Source organism: Leucoraja erinacea, chromosome 7 (assembly GCF_028641065.1).
Source record: "Leucoraja erinacea ecotype New England chromosome 7, Leri_hhj_1, whole genome shotgun sequence".
Taxonomy (NCBI): domain Eukaryota; kingdom Metazoa; phylum Chordata; class Chondrichthyes; order Rajiformes; family Rajidae; genus Leucoraja; species Leucoraja erinaceus.
In genome coordinates this window covers 3,923,249-3,944,744 of record NC_073383.1, presented here as the reverse complement: position 1 = coordinate 3,944,744, position 21,496 = coordinate 3,923,249, and the positions used below count along the sequence as shown (strand labels likewise).

The 21,496-nt window shown below is 46.5% G+C and overlaps 1 protein-coding gene across 1 annotated transcript in view; it reads right to left on the bottom strand.

The window, feature by feature from the left end:
- Positions 1 to 19,739, bottom strand: part of LOC129698547 (collagen alpha-3(VI) chain-like) — a 130,244-nt gene extending 110,505 nt beyond the window's left edge. The window contains exon 1 of the mRNA XM_055637626.1: positions 19,691 to 19,739. Within this exon, the coding sequence (XP_055493601.1) occupies positions 19,691 to 19,739 (49 nt within the window). The remainder of the gene's footprint in view (positions 1 to 19,690) is intronic.
- Positions 19,740 to 21,496: the final 1,757 nt, after the last annotated feature.

Below are 21,496 nucleotides of genomic sequence, written 5' to 3'. Positions count from 1 at the left end.
GTGTGGGAGGAAACGGAAGATCTCGGAGAAAACCCACATGGTCACGGGGAGAAGGTACAAACTCTGTACACACAGCAGTCGTAGTCAGGATCGAACCTGGGTCTCAGGTGCTGCATTTGCTGTAAGGCAGCAACTCTACCGCTGCGCCACCGTGCTATGTTCCGTGTATCTAAGCTGAGGTTCCTGCAATTTCTTCTCTCACTTTCCACGGCGTCCTTGGATGTATCTGATCATGCCCTGGATATTTGACTGCTATGATGAATGATTATAGAAACATAGAAACATAGAAATTAGGTGCAGGAGTAGGCCATTCGGCCCTTCGAGCCTGCACCGCCATTCAATATGATCATGGCTGATCATCCATCTCAGTATCCCGTACCTGCCTTCTCTCCATACCCCCTGATCCCCTTAGCCACAAGGGCCACATCTAACTCCCTCTTAAATATAGCCAATGAACTGGCCTCGACTACCCTCTGTGGCAGAGAGTTCCAGAGATTCACCACTCTCTGTGTGAAAAAAGTTCTTCTCATCTCGGTTTTAAAGGATTTCCCCCTTATCCTTAAGCTGTGATCCCTTGTCCTGGATTATGATTTAAAACCACTCGTGATGAGTTGAAATTGCTGGAGAAAGCATTAAGCATCAGATGGTTCATGAGATCCAAGCAGAACCTTCATTCTTTTAATTTAAAACAATTACAAGGTACTGTAAAAAGAGCGTGAAAGAAAATACATGGCAAGATTAGCAAGTTTACAGATGATACAAAAGTGGGTGGATTTTCAGATAGTGAAGATGGTTGTCAAAAGTTGCAGCAGGATCTGGATCGATTGGCCAGGTAGGCAGAGGAATAGTTGATGGAATTTAATACAGAGAAGTGTGAGGTGTTACAGTTTGGGAAGTCTAACATGGGTTGGACCTACACAGTGAATAGGGCTCTGGGGAGTGTTGTGGAACAGAGGCATGTAGGAGTGCACGTGCATGGTTCCTTGAAGGTCGAGTCGCAGGTAGATAAGGTGGTCAAAAATGCTTTTGGCACATTGGCCTTCATCAGTCAGAGTATGTGTATAGAAGTTGGGAAGTCATGTTGCAGTTTTATAAGGCATTGGTGAGGCCACATTTAGTGTTCAGTTCTGGGCACCGTGTTATAGGAAAGATGTTGTCAAGCTTCAAAGGGTACAGAGTATTTACAAGGATGTTGCCAGGACTAGAGGGTGTGGGCTATAGGGAGAGGTTGTGTCAGCTAGGACTCTATTCCTTGGAGTGCAGAAAAGGAGGGTTGGTCTTACAGAGATGTATAAAATCATGAGAGGAATAGATCTGGTAGATGCACAGAGTCTCTAGCCCAGAGTAGGTGAATCGAGGACCAGAGGACATAGGTTTAAGGTGAAGGGGAAAAGATTTAATAGGAATTTGAGGGGTCACTTTTTCACACAAAGGGTGATGGGTGTATGGATCAAGCTGCCAGAGGAGATAGTTGAGGGTGGGACTATCCCAACAGTTAGACAGGTACATGGATAGGACAGATTTGGAGGGATATAGACCAAACACAGGCAAGTGGGACTAGTGTAGCTGGGACATGTTGGCTGGGTTGGGTGAATTGGGCTGAAGGGCCTGGTTCCACACTGTATCACTATCACTATGACTATATTCTGCTCAATTCAATGGAAAATATCAATAGAATCAAGTAGAATTTGAGATAGCAACACAAAGGTTTCTGTGGCTTGCGTTTGTAAATGGTTAATACCAGTTTTACTAAAGTCCCAAATCGCCCAATGTTGAATCATTTTTCATAAATCTGATTCAGACTTGCTGGCCACAAAGAGTTTTGGGTGAAGTCATAATCTGACCTCAGACAATTCCAGCCTAGATGATAAATTGTCATATCACCACCAATGCATCAAAATGCATAAAGCTGTTTGGGCCTCACTGCATCGATAGCTATGTCAACCAGAAAAACACCACCAGATGGTGGGATAAAACCCAGGACCAGTGTCTTAGCCAGAAATAGAGAGCCTTGTTTAAAAAATAGTAAACAGGTTTGCCCTGGAGAAAGTTGGCCAGCTTAATGCAAAGATAGAGTCATGGGGTCATGTCCCAGCTACACTAGACCCACCTGCCTGCGTTTGGTCCATATCCATCCCAACCTATCCTATCCATGTACCTGGGAAGACGTGTAGTCTACATAGCCATGGGAGGCAGTAGGTTTGTCGTAGATGTCAGTCAATAGTCTTTTTCGTGTGATGGAGACGGAGATCTAGAAACGGTAGGGAGATGTCGGAGATGGTCCAGGTGCATTTGAGTGACTTTAAGTCACCCTCTGACTTAAGAAATTCCTCCTCATCTCCTTCCTAAGGAACTTCCTTTAATTCTAAGGCTATGACATCTGGTCCTAGACTCTCCTACCAGTGGAAACATCCTCTCCACATCCACTTCAACCCCCTCTCCCATATTTTAAGAATATGTCTATAATATTTATTATGTAAAAGAATATGTGTGTTATGATTGTGTTTATAATTTGTTTGGTTGTTTTGTTGTTTGTCTTTTGCACAATTGCCACTTTCATTTCACTGCACATCTCGTATGTGTATGTGACAAATAAACTTGACGACTTGACTTGACTTGATCTCTGCCTTAAAAGTATCCACTGACTCGGCCCTTCACTATTCGGTAAGTTTCAATGAGGCCTCCCCTCATACTTCAAAACTCCAGTGAGTGCAGGCCCAGCACCGTGAAACGCTCATCATATGTTAACCTACTCATTCCTAGGATCATTCTCATAAACCTGCTCTGGACCCACTCAAATGCCAGAGCATCCTTCCTCAGATATGGGGCACAAAATTGCTCACGAAACTACAAATGCGGTCTGACGAGGGCCTTATAGAGCCTCAGCATTGCATCCCTGTTTTTGTATTTGAGCCCTCTTGAAATAAATGATGGCATTGCATTTGCCTTCCGTACTAATTAGGCTTGTCACGTTAATGGCACAGCAAGTTGCTCCTGCTGATGGGCTGATTTAGTTTACAGAAGGAGACCTCTCCAGTTGCAATGACAATCTCCATCAAATACCAACTGGACAATCTGAAGCTTACAGTAAATGGCATCGTTACCAGTGCCATCACTTGCCAATGAGCACTGCAACATCAAATAACAAGAAGAAGCTTTGCACCTTTTTAAGTCTCAGGAGTGAAACATTGCCTCAGTTGGTTGAGCTGCCAGCTCATAGTTCCAGATAATCCAGGTACAATCCTGACCACAGGTGCTGTCGGTGTGGAGTTTACATATGCTCCCTGTGACTGCGTGGCTTTCCTCCAGGTGCTCCAGTTTCCTTCCACTCTCAAAGATATGTGGCTTGGCGGGTTCTGTGTCCACTGCAGGTTGCCCTTCATGTGTAGCTGAATGATAGAATCAGTGGTAATTATGATGGGAATGTGTGGAGAATAAAATGGGATTAGCAGAGGAGAAGTGTAAGAAGGAACTGCAGATGCTGGTTTATAGACAACAGGTGCAGGAGTAGGCCATTCGGCCCTTCAACACAGCACAGCCATTCAATGTGATCAACCGAAGAGATCATCGGAACTTCTACAGGTACACAGTAGAGAGCAAGCTGACCGGTTGCATCGTGGCTTGGTTCGGCAACCTGAGCGTCCAGGAACAGAAAAGGCTGCAAAAAGTTGTAACCACTGCCCAGTCCATCATCGGCTCTGACCTCCCTACCATCGAGGAGATCTATCGCAGTCGCTGCCTCAAAAAGGCTGGCAGCATCATCAAGGACCCACACCATCCTGGCCACAGACTCATCTCTCCGCTACCACCAAGTAGACAGTACAGGAGCCTGAAATCTGCAACATCCAGGTTCAGGAACAGCTTCTTCCCCACAGCCATCAGACTATTAAACACAACTTCAAACAAACTCTGAACTATAACAGCCTATTGCACTTTATCTGTTTACTTATATGTGTACATATATATTCTATGGTATATGGACACTCTGATCTGATCTGGATTTATGCCTACAATATTCTGTTGTGCTGCAGCAAGCAAGAATTTCATTGTCCTATCTGGGACACATGACAATAAACTCTCTTGACTCGAAGGTTTAAACCGAAGATAGACGCAAAAAGCTGGAGTAACTCAGCGAGACAGGCAGCATCTCTGGAGAGAAGGAATGGGAGACATTTTGGGTCGAGATCCTTCTTCAGGATAAGTGTAAATGTGTGTTTCATGGTTTGCATGGATTCCTGTGAGTAGAAGAGCCTATTTCTGTGCTGTACGACTCCGTTTCCATAAAATGAACAGTAGCTATCTTGTTATTCCAAATGGTCAACTTGGCCTTGCAGATGTATGGTGATGTGTCCAGATGTTAAATCTCCATGCACACTTCTCCTCTTCCATTGTTCAAGATTCAAGATTCAAGATTCAATTTAATTGTCATTTGGACCCCTTGAGGTCCAAACGAAATGCGTTTCTGCAGCCATACATTACAAATAGACCCAAGACACAACATAATTTACATAAACATCCATCACATCGCTGTGATGGAAGGCCAAAAAAAAAAATCTCTCCATTGCACTCTCCCCCCCCGATGTCAGAGTCAAAGTCAAAGCCCCCGGCTGGCGATGGCGATTGTCCCGCGGCCATTAAAGCCACGCCGGGTGATGCAAGGTCGCACACCGGGTCTTGGTGTTAGAGCCCCCGGCGTGTGCTCGCAGAGTCCCGCGGCCATTCCAAGCCGCGCGGGGCGGTGATGTCAGGCCCCACTTCAGGAGCTCTTCAACCCCGCAACTCGGGCGGGAGAAGTCGCCGTTGCGAGATCCCTGAAAAGCGATCTCCCTCCATGGACCCGCGGGCTCCCGGTGCCGCCGTCCACCAGACCCACAGTTGCAACCTCCGGATCTCCGGAGGTCAGGCCGCAGCAGCAGCAGTGCTCCACCACCGCTCCACCCGCTCTGGACTCGGCCAGCCCCGCGACAGTGAGGTGAGTCGTCGGCACCAGAGTCCCCGGTCTACCTGTTGGAGGCCGCTCCTCGTTGCAGCCCCAACGACAACGGAGACCCGACAAAGAAAAGGTCGGGTCCCCCGTGCAGGGAGAGATTTAAAAGTTACCCCCTCCCTCCCACCCCCAACCCCCCACACACACACCCCAACAAAAAATAACAAAAAATACATAGAAACGTAGACAAAAAATAATAAAAACGCAGACGGGCGGCAGAGGCCGCTGCTGACCAGAGTCGCGCCGCCTACCTACCATTGTGCCATTAATAGTGTGCTCTCTCTTCTGCCCACACTCACAGCAAAGTGAAATCAAGATATATTGTACCACTTACTGCGCCAAGATGGGACAGTCATCAGCAATGGCCATTCCAATACTGATCAGTACCTTATTCTCCACAGATATTGGAATGTGTAACCTTTCACCCATTGCTTCTGCTGCAGAAGATTGTATCATATTGACTTGCATGGGAGATTAGAATGTGTTCACGAGGGAGTAGACTTCGGTCCATCGAGTCCACTCCACCATTCAATCATGGAGTGACTGCAGATGGAGTCACAGGTTGATAGCGTGATGGGCTCAATAGCAATGGGCTCTCGCATGGGCCCCAGCTATGCCTGCCTCTTTGTAGGGTACGTCGAACAATCCCTGTTCCAGGTGTACACTGGCCCTATCCCCGAACTCTACCTCCGCTACATTGACGACTGCATCGGTGCTGCCTCCTGCACCCATGCAGAACTCACTGACTTCATCAACTTCACCACTAATTTCATCCTGCACACAAATTCGCTTGGACCATCCCCGACATCTCCCTAACGTGTCTAGATCTCACCGTCTTCATCACAGGAGACAGACTATTGACCAACATCAACTACAAACCAACTGACTCCCATAACTATCTAGACAACACTTCTTCCCACCCTGCTTCCAATAAAGACTCTATCCCCCTACTCCCAATTCCTCCGTCTACACCGCATCTGCGCCCAGGATGAGGTTTTCCATACTAGATCATCGGAGATGTCCTCATTCATTCGGAAACGGGGGTTCCCCTCTTCCATTATAGATGAGGCTCTCACTAGGGCCTCCTTGATATCCCACTGCTCTGCTCTTTCTCTTTCTCCCCCCCCCCCTCCCTCTCCCCCCCCCCCCATTCACAACAAGGACAGAGTCCCCCTTGTCCTCATCTTCCACCCCATCAGCCGTCACATAGAGCATATAATCCTCCAACACTTTCGCCACCTCCAATGGGATCCCACTACCGGCCACATATTCCCATCTCCACCCCTTTCTGCTTTCCACGGAGACCATCCCCTTCGCAACTCCCTGGTCAACTGATCCCTTCCCACCCAAACCACTCCCTCACCATATACTTTCAGGAGATGCAACACCTGTCCCCTTACTTCCCGCCTCGATTCCATCCAAGGACCTGATCTCCCGGTTGCCCACCACTTCAACTCCCCCTCCCATTCCCACACTGACCTTTCTGTCCTGGGTCTCCTGCATTGTCAGAGTGAGGCCCAGTGCAAATTGGAGGAACAGCATCTCATATTTCACTTGGGCAGCTTACACCCCAGCGCTATGAACATTGACTTCTCTAACTTCAAGTAGCCCTTGCTTGCCCTCTCTATCCCCTCCCCATTCCCAGTTCTCCAACCAGCCTTACTGTCTCCGACTACATTCTATCTCTGTCCCGCCCCCTCCCCTGACATCAGTCTGAAGAAGGTTTTGACGAAACGTCGCCCATTCCTTCTCTCCAGAGACGCTGCCTGTCCCGCTGAGTTACTCCAGCATTTTGTGTCTATCTTCAATTGAAACCAGCATCTGCAGTTCTTTCCTACACAATGTAGTTGGGGGGTCATGTTACAGTTGTACAAGACATTGGGAAGGCCACATTTGGAGTATTTTGTTCAGTTTTGGCCACGCTCATATAGTATAAAATAGATGTTGTTAAGCTGGAAAGAAGATTTATGAGGATGTTGCCAAGACTCGAGGGCCTGAGCTATAGGGAGAGGTTGAGCAGGCGAGGACTTTATTCCTTGAAGCACTGGAGGTATTTGGGTGTATAAAATCATGAGAGGAAAAATAAGGTTAATGCACCAAGTCTTACCCAGAGTAGAGGTATCAAGAACCGGAGGACATAGGTTGAAGGTGACGGGGAAATGATTTAATCGGAACCTGAGGGGCAACATTTTTACACAAAAGGTGGTGGGTAAATGAAATGAGCTGCCAGTGGAGGTAGTTGAAGCAGGTACTATTATAACGTTTAAGAAATATTTGGACAGGTGCATGGATAGGGTAAGTTTAATGTGATATGGGCCTAATGCAAGCAGATGCTGCATGTCCCGCTGAGTTACTCCAGCATTTTGTGTCTATCATTAAAGGAACACTGGGGTCTGTGTATGAGCAGGTGAGCCCTGCAAGAAGTCACTTACACTGGAGGGGGGTACCAATATCCTTGTATGAAGCTTTACAGGTGCTATTCAGAGGGGTTTAAACTTACGTGGCTAAGTGGTGGAAAGGGAGCAGTAGGTAAGCAGGTGGGGATATTGAGAAGAAGGTAGAGGTCAGGTCAAGTCAGTCCAATAGGTTATGGCTATAAACAGTTGGATTAACGGACCTAAATGTATTTATTCTAATGCAAGAAATAGAACAGCTAAAGCAGTTGATTTTAAGGCCTGGATTAGTAGATGGAACTACAATGCTGTCGGTATTAAAAAAAACTGTTTTGGATGCGAAAGTAATGAAATTGGAAAGACCCTTTAGAGGTGATAAAATGTGTTTGGCAAGCAGGATTAAGGTCAGTTTGCCTTACATCAGTGGTTGGGAAATTATTGGTGAAGATTCTTCAGGATAGGATTCACCTTTGGGATAGCCAGGGGCAGGATTAACATTTGGAAAAGGAAGTCCATTGCTCCTTGAAAGTGGCAACATGAGTGGAAAGTGTGATAAAGAGGGTTTTATGTCTTGCCTTCATCTGGGCATTGAGTAGAAAAGTGCAGTTGTGTCAAGGGCCTGTCCCACCAGCATGCGACTGCATGTGGCAAGGGCGACCTAACGTGGTTGCTTGAGCCGTACGGCCTCGCGGGGTCGGTCCCACTTCGATTGGCGGAGGCGAATGGAGTTGTGCAGGGCTGGTCCTGACATCGAAAAACTGACACTGTCCAAAAATCCCGCGCGGTAACGGCCTGTCGGCCCGCAGCCGCATTGTGGTCGTACGCAGTGTCTCGACGCCATACGCAGCCGTATTGAGGTCGTACTCAACACCTCGACGCCATACGCAGCCGCATTGAGCTCGTATGCAGTGTCTCGACACCATACGCAGCGTCTTGAGGTCGTACGCAGCGCCTCGACGCCATACGCAGCCACATTGAGGTCGTATGCAGTGTCTCGACGCCATACGCAGCGTCTTGATGCCGTATGCAGCGTCTTGACAGTGTACGCCTAGGGCGTGGCATTGCACAATGACGTCACCGCCCGGCATGCCGTTGCGTGATGACGTCACCGCCCGATGCCGTGCAACGTCCAAATTCAGTCGGCCCACCTCCTGCCCGGCTGATTGGTGAGTATGATGTCAGGACCATCCCCACACAACTCCATACGCCTCCGTGGTTGGAAGTGGGACCGGCCCCGTGAGGCCCTACGCCTCAAGCGACCACGTTTGGTCGCGCTAGACGCATGCAATCGCACGCTGGTGGGATACGCTGATCAGGCCATATTCAGAGTATTGTGTGAAACTCTAGTCATCACACCACAGAATCGCTGTGGAGGCTTTGGAGAAGGAACAGAACTCGTTCACCAGGATATTGCCTGGATTGGAGAGTAATGGGCCTGTCCATGTGACTTTTTCGGCGACTGCTGGCACCCGTCATAGGTCGTTGCAGGTCGCCGAAAAATGTTCAACATGGTGAAAATCCAGCGGGTGACCAGAAAGACGCTGCGACTCTTTGGGCGACTGAGTAGACGACTCACGACCATACAGGCGACACCCCGGTGACATGTCGTGGGGTGAAGTCTGTATGGTCGTGAGTAGTCGGCCAAAGAGTCGTACCTTGTTCTGGTCGCCGCTGGATTTTCAACATGTTGAAATTTTTCGGCGACCTGCCATGACCTATGACGGGTGCCGACAGTCGCCGAAAAAGTCGCGTAAGTGGGACAGGCCCTTAAATAAGGAGAAATTGGACAAAGCTGGATTGTTTTCAAGGTGCATTGGAGACTAATACTGTAGGTGACCTGATAACAGCACATAATGTAGCAATGTTACAACATTTTGAGATTTAAAAAATCAAGTCTTTAATTTGACACCTAATTCACTTTCATATCTTCAGTATAAAAAAGGTTATGGCCATTTTCATACTCGGAAATTGGCATCTTGTTCCCTATTGCTTTTTCATTGACTTTACACAAAAGCAGTGATCGAGAACATTTAAAAGCCGATAACTTTTCAGTTATTATAGATTGAAGCATTCTGAAACAAATATGAAACAATCTTACTTAGATGACTTGAAATTAAAGCATATAATTAGTTAGTTACCTAATTGTAGCTAATTACAAAATTCAATTATTAGATCTAAACATCTATCCATTTCTTAAGAATAGATTAACATTTTTAAATAGCCTAAGTGTCCAAATAACATTCACACAAGAATTCAGAATATAACATAATTTTTAAATCTCATTGTCATGGGTTTATAGGCCAAATGGAAGGAATTTAATGCTTAATACCTGCAAATTAATGGCCATTTAAATCAGCTTGCGAGTGGGATTTTCTGGAACGGGACTATTTGGAACGTTTAGGGTTCAGTTAATTTAGTCCCCCATATCGGCAGCAAATACACTGTCGGTTCTTCAGGGGAAAAAAATCACCGTTTCGCAACTTAAAATGTGAATTAAATACATCTTAAGAAACACTTTTATACATAAAAATAAACTACTTTCTTTTATCTGGTCCTCCATAAAATCCGTCCCAGCATTGGCGGCTTCAGAAGCTGATTTTAAAATCATTCCAGCGATTAACTTGTCGGGTGAATTTTTTTTTTAAACTCATAGAACAGCTGTGGGAACAATTCTTTAGCAACATCTTGCACTCCAACAAATATAATTCAAGACCAGGTCAGGAAAAAAACCCGTTTTAACCCTGCCCCCCCCCCCCCCCCCCCTCAAACGCGCCAAAATCGCGCACACGGCCAGTGGCAGAATTGCAGCGCCGCTAAAGGTAGCTTATGAGAGGCATAAATTGGGTAGGTCATCAGTTTTCTCGGGGTGAGAAAAGGAAAATATGAGAGGCCATTGAGAGGGGGGAAATTTGAGGTTAAGGGGTTGGACAGGCTAGATTGTTCCCGATGTTGGGGAAGTCCAGAACAAGGGGTCATAGTTTAAGGATAAGGGGGAAATCTTTTAGGACCGAGATGAGGAAAACTTTTTTCACACAGAGAGTGGTGAGTCTCTGGAATTCTCTGCCGCAGAAGGTAGTTGAGGCCAGTTCATTGGCTATATTTAAGAGGGAGTTAGATGTGGCCCTTGTGGCTAAAGGGATCAGGTGGTATGGAGAGAAGGCAGGAACAGGATACTGAGTTGGATGATCAGCCATGATCATATTGAATGGCGGTGCAGGCTCGAAGGGCCGAATGGCCTACTCTTGCACCTATTTTCTATGTTCCTATGTTTCTAATTTGCAGGCAGATTTTCTACGGAGAGAGTGGTAGGTGGTTGGAAGGTGCTGCAGGGGCTGGGGAGATGGGGGAAGCAGACATGACAGTGGCACTTATGAGGCATTAAGATAGACACATGAACAGAGGGGGGTGCAGGGATACAGATCATCTGGAGACATCGTCGTGGGCGGCACATAGACCATAGAGCTGCACTGTTTGACATGACCCAATTATTCTGCTAGCTTGGGACAGAAATTACCAATTGGCTATCGGTCTATCATATTAAGTTTATATTTACAAAAATCTATAGAGTGACATCACACTCTCAATACAATACAATACGATATGATAGAATTGTATTTATTCCAGGAGGGAAAGTTGTCTGCCAACAGTCATAAAACACAAGATACAAGAAATATTAAATTAAAGTGACAAGTGGAAAGGATTGGGGATGTGCAAAGATTTGGTTGGGGGGGGGGGGGGGGGGGGGGGGGGGGGGGGGGGGGGGGGGGGTGTGAGGGTATGTGGGGGGGGGGGGGGGGTGTCAGTCTCAATCTACCCCACGACAGAAGGGGGAGGAGTTGTACAGTTTGATAGCCACATGGAAGAAGAATTTCCTGTGGCGTTCTGTGCTGCATCTTGGTGGGACCAGTCTGTTGCTGAAGGCGCTCCTCAGGTTGACCAGTGTGTCATGGAGGGGTGAGCTGTATTGTCCAGGATGCTCCGCAGTTTGAGGAGCATCCTCCCCTCCAAGACCATCTCCCATGAACCCAACACCGCCCCCCAGGACGGAGCCAGCCCTTCCTGATGAGTTTTTTGATCCTGTTGGCGTCCGCAGCCTTCGCCCTTCTACCCCAACACACGGCAGCAAAGAAGATGGCACGGGCTACCACCGACTGTGAGAACGTCTGTAGCATCTTACTGCAGATGTTGAAGGAGCGGAGCCTTCTCTGAAAGTACAGCCTTAATGAAATGCCTGAGGTAAATGCTGGGCAAAGTTATCGGCTTTTGCTGAGGGGAAGAAAGACGAATGCAATCCCAAGCATACATTAGCTTTTGAATCATATAATGATTTAGCACAGAAACAAGCCCTTCAACCCACCAAGCCCTTGGTGACCATCAACCACCCATTTGTACTAAACCCTTTCCTTACCCATTATACTCTCTGTTGACTGGTGGTGATCCGCAGGGGTCGGTGATAGGTCCGCTACATTTCACTTTATACGTTAATGATCTGGATGATGGAAATGATGGCTTTGTGGCCATGTTTGCGGAAGATACGAGGATAGGAGGGGCAGGTGGTGTTGAGGAAGCAGGGGGTAGGCTGCAGAAGAACATGGGCATGTTGGGAGAGTGGGAAAATGGAATACGTAGCAAAGTCCACGGTCACACACTTTGGCAGAAGGAATAAAGGCGTATACTACTTTCAAAATGGGGAGACGAACCAGAAGTTGGAGGTATAAATGAACTTGGGAGTGCTGGTGCAGGCTACCTGAAAGGTTAAGTCAGCGGTATGGAAGGCAAGTGCAATGTTAGCATTCATTTCGAGGTCACTGGAATATAAAAGCAAGGGTGTAATGCTGAGGCTTTGTCAGGCGCTGGTGATATCACATTTGGAGTATTGTGAGAAGTTTTGTGCCCCATATCTGAGGAAGGATGTGTCGGCACTGGAGAGGGTCCAGAGGAGGTTTACAGGAATGATCCGGGGGATTATTGGGTTAATGTACGGGGAGAGTTTGAAAGCGGTGGGACTGTACTTGCTGGAGTTTAGAAGGATGAGAGGGTATCTATTGAAACCTACCGGGTAATGAAAGGCCGAGATAGAGTGGACATGGAAAGGATGTTTCAACCAGGCACGTGCCGTCAGGGTGGGCAAGGTGGGCACTGCCTAGTCTGACTAAAATTATAAAATGGGAATTATTAAATATAAATAGTAAAGGCATGGGAGAATTATGCCTACCTAAGAGATCGATCTCTTAGATAGGCATAATTCTCTGTGCCTTTCATCCGCAGTGCATGTACCAAACAAAGGTCTGTGCAGTCCACGTGCTGTTTGGCGGGTTTTTCAAACATGGATTGCCATTATCTTAAGAATATCTTAAGAAACAAAGAGAGAAGAATGGAGTTTGTGTACAAATGATGTGGTAAGTAGATTTCTTGGTGATATATGTTTTTAAATACCGTATTTCCCAGCAATGAAGACGCAATTTTTTACCCAAAAATAAGGCACAAAAATGTACATGTGGCTTGGAAAGTGATGTAGGAAGGATGTTAGCCAAGAAAGATAGACTTGGCTATCCCTCAGTACAGCAACATCAAGAACGATGTTGTTGCACTGAGGGTTAGCCAAGTCTATTCCTCATTGCCGGCAGCTGATGGCAAGCGACTGTAGAAGGACAGCGCCGCTGAGGTGGGGAGAAGGAGGGGGTTGTGGATCATGCCAGCAACTCACTTGCCGCAACGCTCCGGGAGTGGAGCCACCGTGTCAGCCGCTTCACTCATGTCAGCCGCTTCCCGCAAATCCTTAAATTCCAACAGCGCAATCAAGGGACCAATTTAGGTTACTCGGCTGTCGGAATTTAGGGATTTGCGGGAAGCGGCTGACATGAGCGGAGCCGGCGAGCGGTAGGTGAGAGATGTTCAGACAGAGAGCACTGCCAGAGGTGAGCGGGCCAGCAGAAGGCGCTGAGGTGGCGTCCGCTGTCCGATCCCAGCAGCCGTTCACAGCCACCTGAGCTACTTCACCCCCCCCGCCACAATGCGGTGGCTCCGCGTCTGGAGCGCCGCTGCAGCGGTGAGTGAGTGGGTTACTGGCATAATCCCCGGCCCCCTTCTTTTCAATGCTCCTGCCCTCCCCGCAACTTTAGCCCTGACCAGACGCCCCACATGCTGTGACAGGAACTCTCCCCCCCCATTTGGTCCCTTGAACAAGTATTGTCATTCAATAAGGTCACAACTGATTCAACTTGTCCCGGTGTGCTCCCGTTTTTCCCACCCCTCCCGTTTTTCCCTCCACAGTGGGGTGCATTTTCATTGCCGGGAAATACGGTACTTTATTAAGAGAAATGGCTTTTGAAGACTTTATAAAAGTCGACTGACAGCTTACGGAGAGAACAATCTGCGCATGCACATTTTAAGATTTTTTTTAAGCCGACTGAATATCTACCCTGAGTAATTACTCACGCCACGTGCCTGGTTTCCAGTAATGGAAGAGTCTAGAACCAGAGGGCACAGAGTGAGAATAAATGGATATACCTTCAAAATGGAGATGAGGAGGAATTTATTTAGCCAGAGAGTGTTGACTTGTGGCTTTCATTGCCAAAGATAGATATGGAGGACAAGATATAAAGTATTTTTTAAGGCAGAGATTGATACATTCTTGATTAGTAATGGAGTCAAAGGATATGGGAAGAAGGCAGGAGAATGGGGTTGAGAGGGAAAAGTAGATCAGCCATGATTGAATGGCAGAGTAGGCGATGAGCTGAATGGCCTAATTCTGCTCCTATGTCTTCTGGTCTCTGGTCTCCCAACATTACCATCAACTCTCCCATTCACCTGCGCAGAAGAGAAGATTTACAGTGGCCAATTAACCAACCAACCCACAAGTTTTGGATATCCGAAAGAATACCAGAACATCCGTTAGGATTGGACCCAGGTCATTGGAGGCATTAAGCTATAAGGCAGCGACTCTATTAGCTTGATTATTTGCGTGACACTGGCTGGACTTTTATTACCTAGATCAATATAGGACATAGACCAGTACCTTACATAGAACAGTATGGCTTTTACTACATACTAGAAGGCCGGTGGACTCGTTGGGTCCCTGTCACACGGAAGTCCCGTTCCCCCAACGCAATATTCCACCAAACTGCGCATGCGTGGCTACCATGTTCAAAGTTGTGCCGTTGACAGAAAAAAAATTAAGTTAAAGTTAATAACGTGAAGAGAGGACCCATGCAGGTGTTTGTAAAATGGAACTAAACTTACCCGCGGAGCCATTGTGTCCCCGTTGTGAGGGCAGGCAAGTATGATCCAGTCGCCCACCACTGTCTGTGTAAAAATATCTGCCCCGCAACTCTCCTCTGAAATTTGGTGGGCATGGATTTTTCAGAGAGCAAGTAAAAAATATCTTACGGATGCGATTAAGTTGGGAGGAGTGCAGAGAACATTTATTAGGATGTTGCCAGGACTCGAGAGCAATAGGGAGAGGTTGGGGCAGCTAGGACTATATTCCCTGGAGAACAGAAGGGTGATATTCTAGAGATGAAAGAAAAGATGAGGGGAATGGATAGGATGAATGCATAATCGTTTACCCAGGTTAGGAGAATCAAGAATCAGAGGACATGTGTTTAAATTGAGAGGGGAAAGATACACTAAGAACCTGAAGGGCAACCTTTTCACTGAGAGGATGGTGGGTATATGGAACGAGCTGCCAGAGGAGGTAGTTAAAGCAGGTACTAATACAACATGTAAAATACATTTGGAGGGGTACATGAGCAGGAACAGATTAGAGGGAAATGGGCCTAACATGGGCAAATGGAACCAGCTTAAATGACATTTAGTCAGCTGGCAAGTCATTTAGGTTTTACGATTCTATGGTACCTAATGCACCTATCTTATGGTTTTACGATTCTATGGTACCTAATGCACCTATCTTACATGAGAACTGCAGATAGACGCAAAAAGCTGGAGTAACTCAGTGGGACAGGCAGCATCTCTGATTAGATTTGACTGTCAGGTGAGGGCTGTTGTTAAATCTGTTTTTTTCCATCTGAGGCAGCTGGCAAAAATAAAGCCGATTTTGTCAAGGCAGAACTTTGAGACGGTAATCCACGCCTTTGTTACCACCCGGCTGGATTACTGCAATGCACTGTATCTGGGGGTTAGTCGGTCCTCCATCGCCCGTCTCCAGATGGTACAGAATGCAGCTGTACGTCTCTTGACTGGCACACGAAAGCATGATCATGTTTCTCACCTTTTGGCCTCTCTCCACTGGCTGCCTATTCAGTATAGGATTCGTTTTAAAACTCTTTTATTTACTTTTAAATCCCTAAGTGGTCTTGCCCCGTCCTACAAATCTGATCTTCTTCACCCTTATTCGCCCTCCCGCTCTCTCAGGTCAGATGATCAGCTGCTCCTGATTGAGCCAAAGACTAAGCGGAAGCTCAGAGGGGACCGTGCCTTTGCTGTGTCGGCTCCGAGATTGTGGAATGAATTGCCTCTGCACGTTAAACAGGCCCCTTCTCTAGCTGTTTTTAAGTCACTCCTGAAGACATATCTATTCTCCATGGCCTTTGTAGACCAGTGAGGTGTTGATTGTTTATTAACTTTATTTGCTTGGTTTTGCTGCGTTGTTCGTACTTGTGTTTTATGTTTTTTAATTTATTGTTTGGATTTTTGTATGTAATTTATGCGCCTCGTGTTAGTTATATGTTCTGTTGTTCTGCCTGTTTTATGATGTCTTGCTTGTTTTCTTTTTTCTGTACAGCACTTTGGTCAGCTTTGGTTGTTTTTAAGGTGCTTAACAAATAAAGTTATTATTATTATTGTTATTATTATTATTATTATTATTATCATTATTATTATTATTATTATTATTATTATTATTATTATTATTATTATTATTATTATTATTATCTTCTGGGGAAAAGGAATGAGTGATATTTCAGGTTGAGACCCTTCTTCAGACTGAAAATCAGGGGAAAGGGAATCGAGAGATTTTGACGGTGATATTGACGATGAAATATGAGATGTTGTTCCTCCAATTTGCATTTGGCCTCACTCTTATGAGGTGCTGTCCCTCCATTGTTAAAATGAGGCCAAACGCAAATTGGAGGAAGAGCATCCCATATTTTGCTTGAGCAGCTTGCAACCCAGTGGTAAGAAAATTGATTTCTCTAAATTCAAGTAACCCTCTCTTTCCATCGCTCCCCCACCCAAATCGCACCAGTTTCAAAGTTGTCTTGTTGAGTCTCATTATCTATACTCGTTCTCACCTAGCCCATGGCTAACAATGTTTCCTTTATCATCATTACTTTTTTTTGCATTAACTTGTTCTATATCTCTCCACATCACCGTCTATATCTATCTTTTCACTTTCACCTGGCTCTCTGTCTGAAGAAGGGTCTCAACCTGAAACGTCACCTATCCCTTTTCTCCAGAGATGCTGTCCGACCCGCTGAGCTACTCCAGCTTTTTGTGTCTATCTCCAGAACCATCTTTTCTGGCTTTCTGCTTTCTCTTGTCCTTTTGCTCATCATTTATTGTGAAATGCGTATGGATAAGATGGAAAATAACACCAAGATTAACTGTTCCAATCTGCCCACCAAATCTCCTTATTTGGTACCAAGATTTAAGCTGGAAAGTATGCAGGGAGTGCAGAAAGAGTGCAGAAAAGATTTATGAGGATGTTGCCAAGACTTAAGGGCCTGAGCTACAAGATGATGTTGGACAGGCTAGGATTTTATACCTAGGAGGATGAGGATGAAGGGTGATCTTATAGAGGTATATGAGATCATGACAGGAATATTTAGTGTCGATACACAGAGTCTTTTTACCCAGAGTAGGGGAATCAAGGACCTGGTGACATAGGTTTAAAATGAGAGGGGAAAGATTTAATAGGAATCCTAGGGGCAACATTTCCACACAGAGGGTGATGGGTGTATGGAATGAGTTGCCAGAGGAGGTATTTGAGACAGACACTAAGAGAACATTCAAAAGACATTTGGAGAGTTACATGGACTGGGATGGTTTAGTGGGATGTGGGCTAAATACAGGCAGATGGGACTAGTATGGGGCAGTTTGGTTGGCATGGGCAAGTTGGGCCAAATAGCCTGTTTCTAGTACCTGAGCTTAACCTCTAGAACCTGAGCTCAAACTGTTAGAAGCTTTCAGTTTAGTGTAGATTAGCTTAGTCTAGTTTAGCTTAGATACAGTGCGTAAACAGGCCCTTTGGCCCACTGAATCCGCGCTGACCAGCGGTCACCGCACACTAAAGGGCCTGTCCCACGAGTATGCGCCCTGCATGAGGCGAGCGCGACCAAACCAGAAGCGGGGGCCGTGCGGAGATCGAGTGAATGACGTGAAGTTCGAGCGAAGTCCGCAGGAAGTTCGCACGTGACATACAGCGTCAAGACATGCGTGCGCCGTCGAGATGCTGCGTATGCCCGTCGAGGCGGTGCGTACGGCGTCGAGGAGGCTGCGGGCTGGCTGGCTGTTGCCGCGCGTAATTTTTGAACAGTGTCAATTTTTTGGGGCCCCGCGCGATGTCGAGACCAGCTCCGCGCAACTCCATACGGCTCCGGCGATCGAAGTGGGACCGGCCCAGTGAGGCCGTACGGCTCTAGCGACCACGTTAGGTTGCGCTTGCCGCATGGAGTCGCATGCTCGTGGTACAGGCCCTTTACACTATTCTACACACACTAGGGACAATTCACAATTATACCAAGCCAATTAAGCTACACACCTGTGCATCTGTGGAGTGTGGGAGTGTAGGAGGAAACCAGAGCTTCCTGGAAAAAACCCCACGCAGGTCACAGGAAGAACATGCAAACTCTGCACACACAGAACCCATAGCCTGGATCTGGCGCTATGATGCAGCAACTCTACCGCTGTGCCACCATGCTGCCCGTAGACTTAAAGCTGCAGAATTAAAGTTGACTTGAAAATGTTTTGTCGGTAATCTAATTAAAAATAATAAATCACGTTTAAACTACCAAGTTATCTGATATTTTGTGTTTGTGTAACACATTTCTTTTTTAGCATCTGCTACTAATCATGATTCACGCTGTCGTTAAAAAAAGGCAAACATATTGACAGCCTCAGAAGGCCATCCAGGTTTCAAATGAAGAATGGAGTGGATAAGTATCGTTAAATTCTCAGAGTGGAAAGTCAGAGTCATGGGATTAAGATAATATGATGGATTTAGGAAATCTTCAAATTATCAATCACATCTAATTGAAACATTCCTTGTGGAGCTGGAGCCTTGAGAGAGAATACAGGCAGACAACCAAGGAGTGAAAAGTGTCAAAGTCACAGTATCCTTTATTGTCATTCAGACTTTTCAGTCTGAGCGAGACTTTGTGCCTTGCAGTCATAACATAGAATAAACTAACAAAACACACAATGAACACAGATTTAACATCCACCACAGTCAGTCTACCAGGCACCTCCTTACTCTGATGGAAGGCAAAAGTCTTAAAGTCCTTGCCACTTCTCTCCTTGTTCTCCCTCTGCGTTGAGTCGATCCAGGCTTTCGATGTTGTGACCCCGCCGGGTGATGGTAAATCCCGCGGCCGAATCCGAGCTCCGCGAACGGGTCGGTTCAAACCCCACGCACGCCCTGGGCGGACGAAGCTGCCACCCTCCAGTCCAGTGGATGAAGCTGTTGTTGCGGGAGCTCCGGAGAAGAGAAAGGATCTGCAGGAAAAGCCAGCCGATATCATCAAATGCTATTTTGTGCACTGCCTTGTTGTGTACTCTGTTCCATCAACTCCTGCCCTCAAATCCCTGAGCACTTGATGGTGTGTGGGAGAATTTGACAAAATAAAATACTAATTGCCAACTAAAAGCCAACTAATTGGCTTGGTTTATGCTTTAAATTGTCCCAGACTATTCTCTAGAATAGTGTTAATATGTGTGGATCGCTGGTCGGTGCGGACTCGGTGGGCCAAAGGGCCTGTGTCTCTAAACAAAACTAAACTAAAAATACTTACTTCATTGCAAAATCGTGCATCTGTGGTGGTTTAACATGGATGACAGTCTTTCCACATGGTTTTGAACAAAGATTATAGAGCAGAGCAAGATGCGCCACTCTGCTAAAATAGCGTAGTATGACATGGGTGATTGTTGACGCCATTTTATTAGGCTGCAATTTACAATAATATTAATAACATTTACAATAATAGTAACTAAATATGTGAAGTGATGGATGCTCTATAAAACACTGTTCCCTACAACACTGATTACACCAAAGATGATAGACCGGATCAATCTTTGGAACGTATTACACCAAAGATACTAGAGGAGCGTTGCCCGCTGCCTCGGGAGCGCTGACGCTTGAGGCTCTCCCGCTGGACAGAGAGCCTGGTGCCGGCCACCTTCATCTGGTATCGGGGGGGACCGAGAATCAGTCCTGGATCAACTCAGGAGTGGAGGAAACTGGAGGTTAGTGTATTCACACTTTTGTTCCTCTTGCCTGGTGGGAGAGGGGAGAAGAGGGAGTGACCGGGGTGACACTGGTCTTTGATTATGTTGCTGGCCTTGCTCCTCTCCTGAGTTGATCCAGGACTGATTCTCGGTCCCCCCGATACTAGAGGAGCCTCTAGTATCTTTGCTCTTCCCTGCGACCTGATGTAAGGGCAAATTGTATAATTGTGGAGTCCATCCCCGCTACCAAAGATGTTGCGTTTGGCATAAACAAATGGCGGCCGTGACGTTCCGTTACGTACTACACACGTCAGTCCATTGGATTTTGGAGGAGTGGTCTATCTTGCTCCTCGAGGATCTTTGGTTTTGAAGGTGTCACCTCAGTGGCACGGTGACGCAGAGGTAGAGTTGCTGCCTTACAGTGCCAGAGACCCAAGTTCGATCCCGGCTTAAGGGCCTGTCCCACTTTCACGAGTAAAAAGTTGCTATTTCTTTCATCCCGACCATTTTTTTACTCGTGGACATTTTTTATCAGGCTGGAAAAAACGTCCCGACTTACCCGATGCCACGGGTACCTACGGCTGGCATAACGAGCCACTACGATACATCTACGGACTCCGACGGACTCGTTACGAACATTCTGCAGGTTTGAATCAGGGGAAAAGTCGGGAGAATTTGTGAATTACCTCGTGAAAGTCGGACAGGCCCTTTAGGGTGCTGTCTTTACGGAGTTTGTACGTTCTCCCCGTGACCGTGTGGATTGTCTCCAAGATTTTCGCTTTTCTCACACGCTCCAAAGAAGTACAGGTTTGCAGGTAAATCAGCTTGGTATAAGTGTAAATTGTCCCTGGTGTGTGCAGGATAGTGTTAATATGCGGGGATTACTGGTCGGTGCGGACTCGGTGGACCGAAGGGCCTGTTTCAGCGCTGTATCTCTAAACTAAACAAAACTAAACCTTGTATTTCTCCACCTCCACTGATGCGATGGAGTATATTCCGTGGCACAGCTCACGCTGCCTCGGCAAGGCCAGCAGCATAATCAAGGACCAGTCTCACCCCGGTCACTCCCTCTTCTCCCCTCTCCCACCAGGCAAGAGGTACAGAAGTGTGAATACACTAACCTCCAGATTCAGGGACAGTTTCTTCCCAGCTGTTATTAGGCAACTGAACTGTCCTACCACCAAATAGAGAGCAGTCCTGACCTCCCATCTATCTTATTAGAGACCCTCTTTAATATGGACTTTACTGGGCTTAAAGGGCCTGTCCCACTTTCACGACCTAATTCACGACCTTTTTGATTTGTGGACATTTTTCATCATGCTAGAAAAATGCCCCGACCTACTTGATGCCACAAGTACCTACGACTAGCATCATGACCAACCTACGACCTACCTACGACCTCCTATGACCTTGTGACGATCAGGCTGCGAGTATGAGTCAAGGGCAAATTCGGCAGAGGTTGTGAATTAGATGGTGAAAGTGGGACAGGCCGTTTATCTTGCACTGAACATTACATCATTTATCATGTATCTGTACACTGTTTGTGGCTTGATTGTAATCATATATAGTTTTTTCACAAACTGGATAGAACGCAACAAAAATGTTTACACTGTACCTCGGTCCATGTGACAAGAATGTACCAGACTCTAAACATCACCTTGTTCACACTTTCATTTCACTCCTACAATTATATTATTCCTCCGGCTGCCCAAAT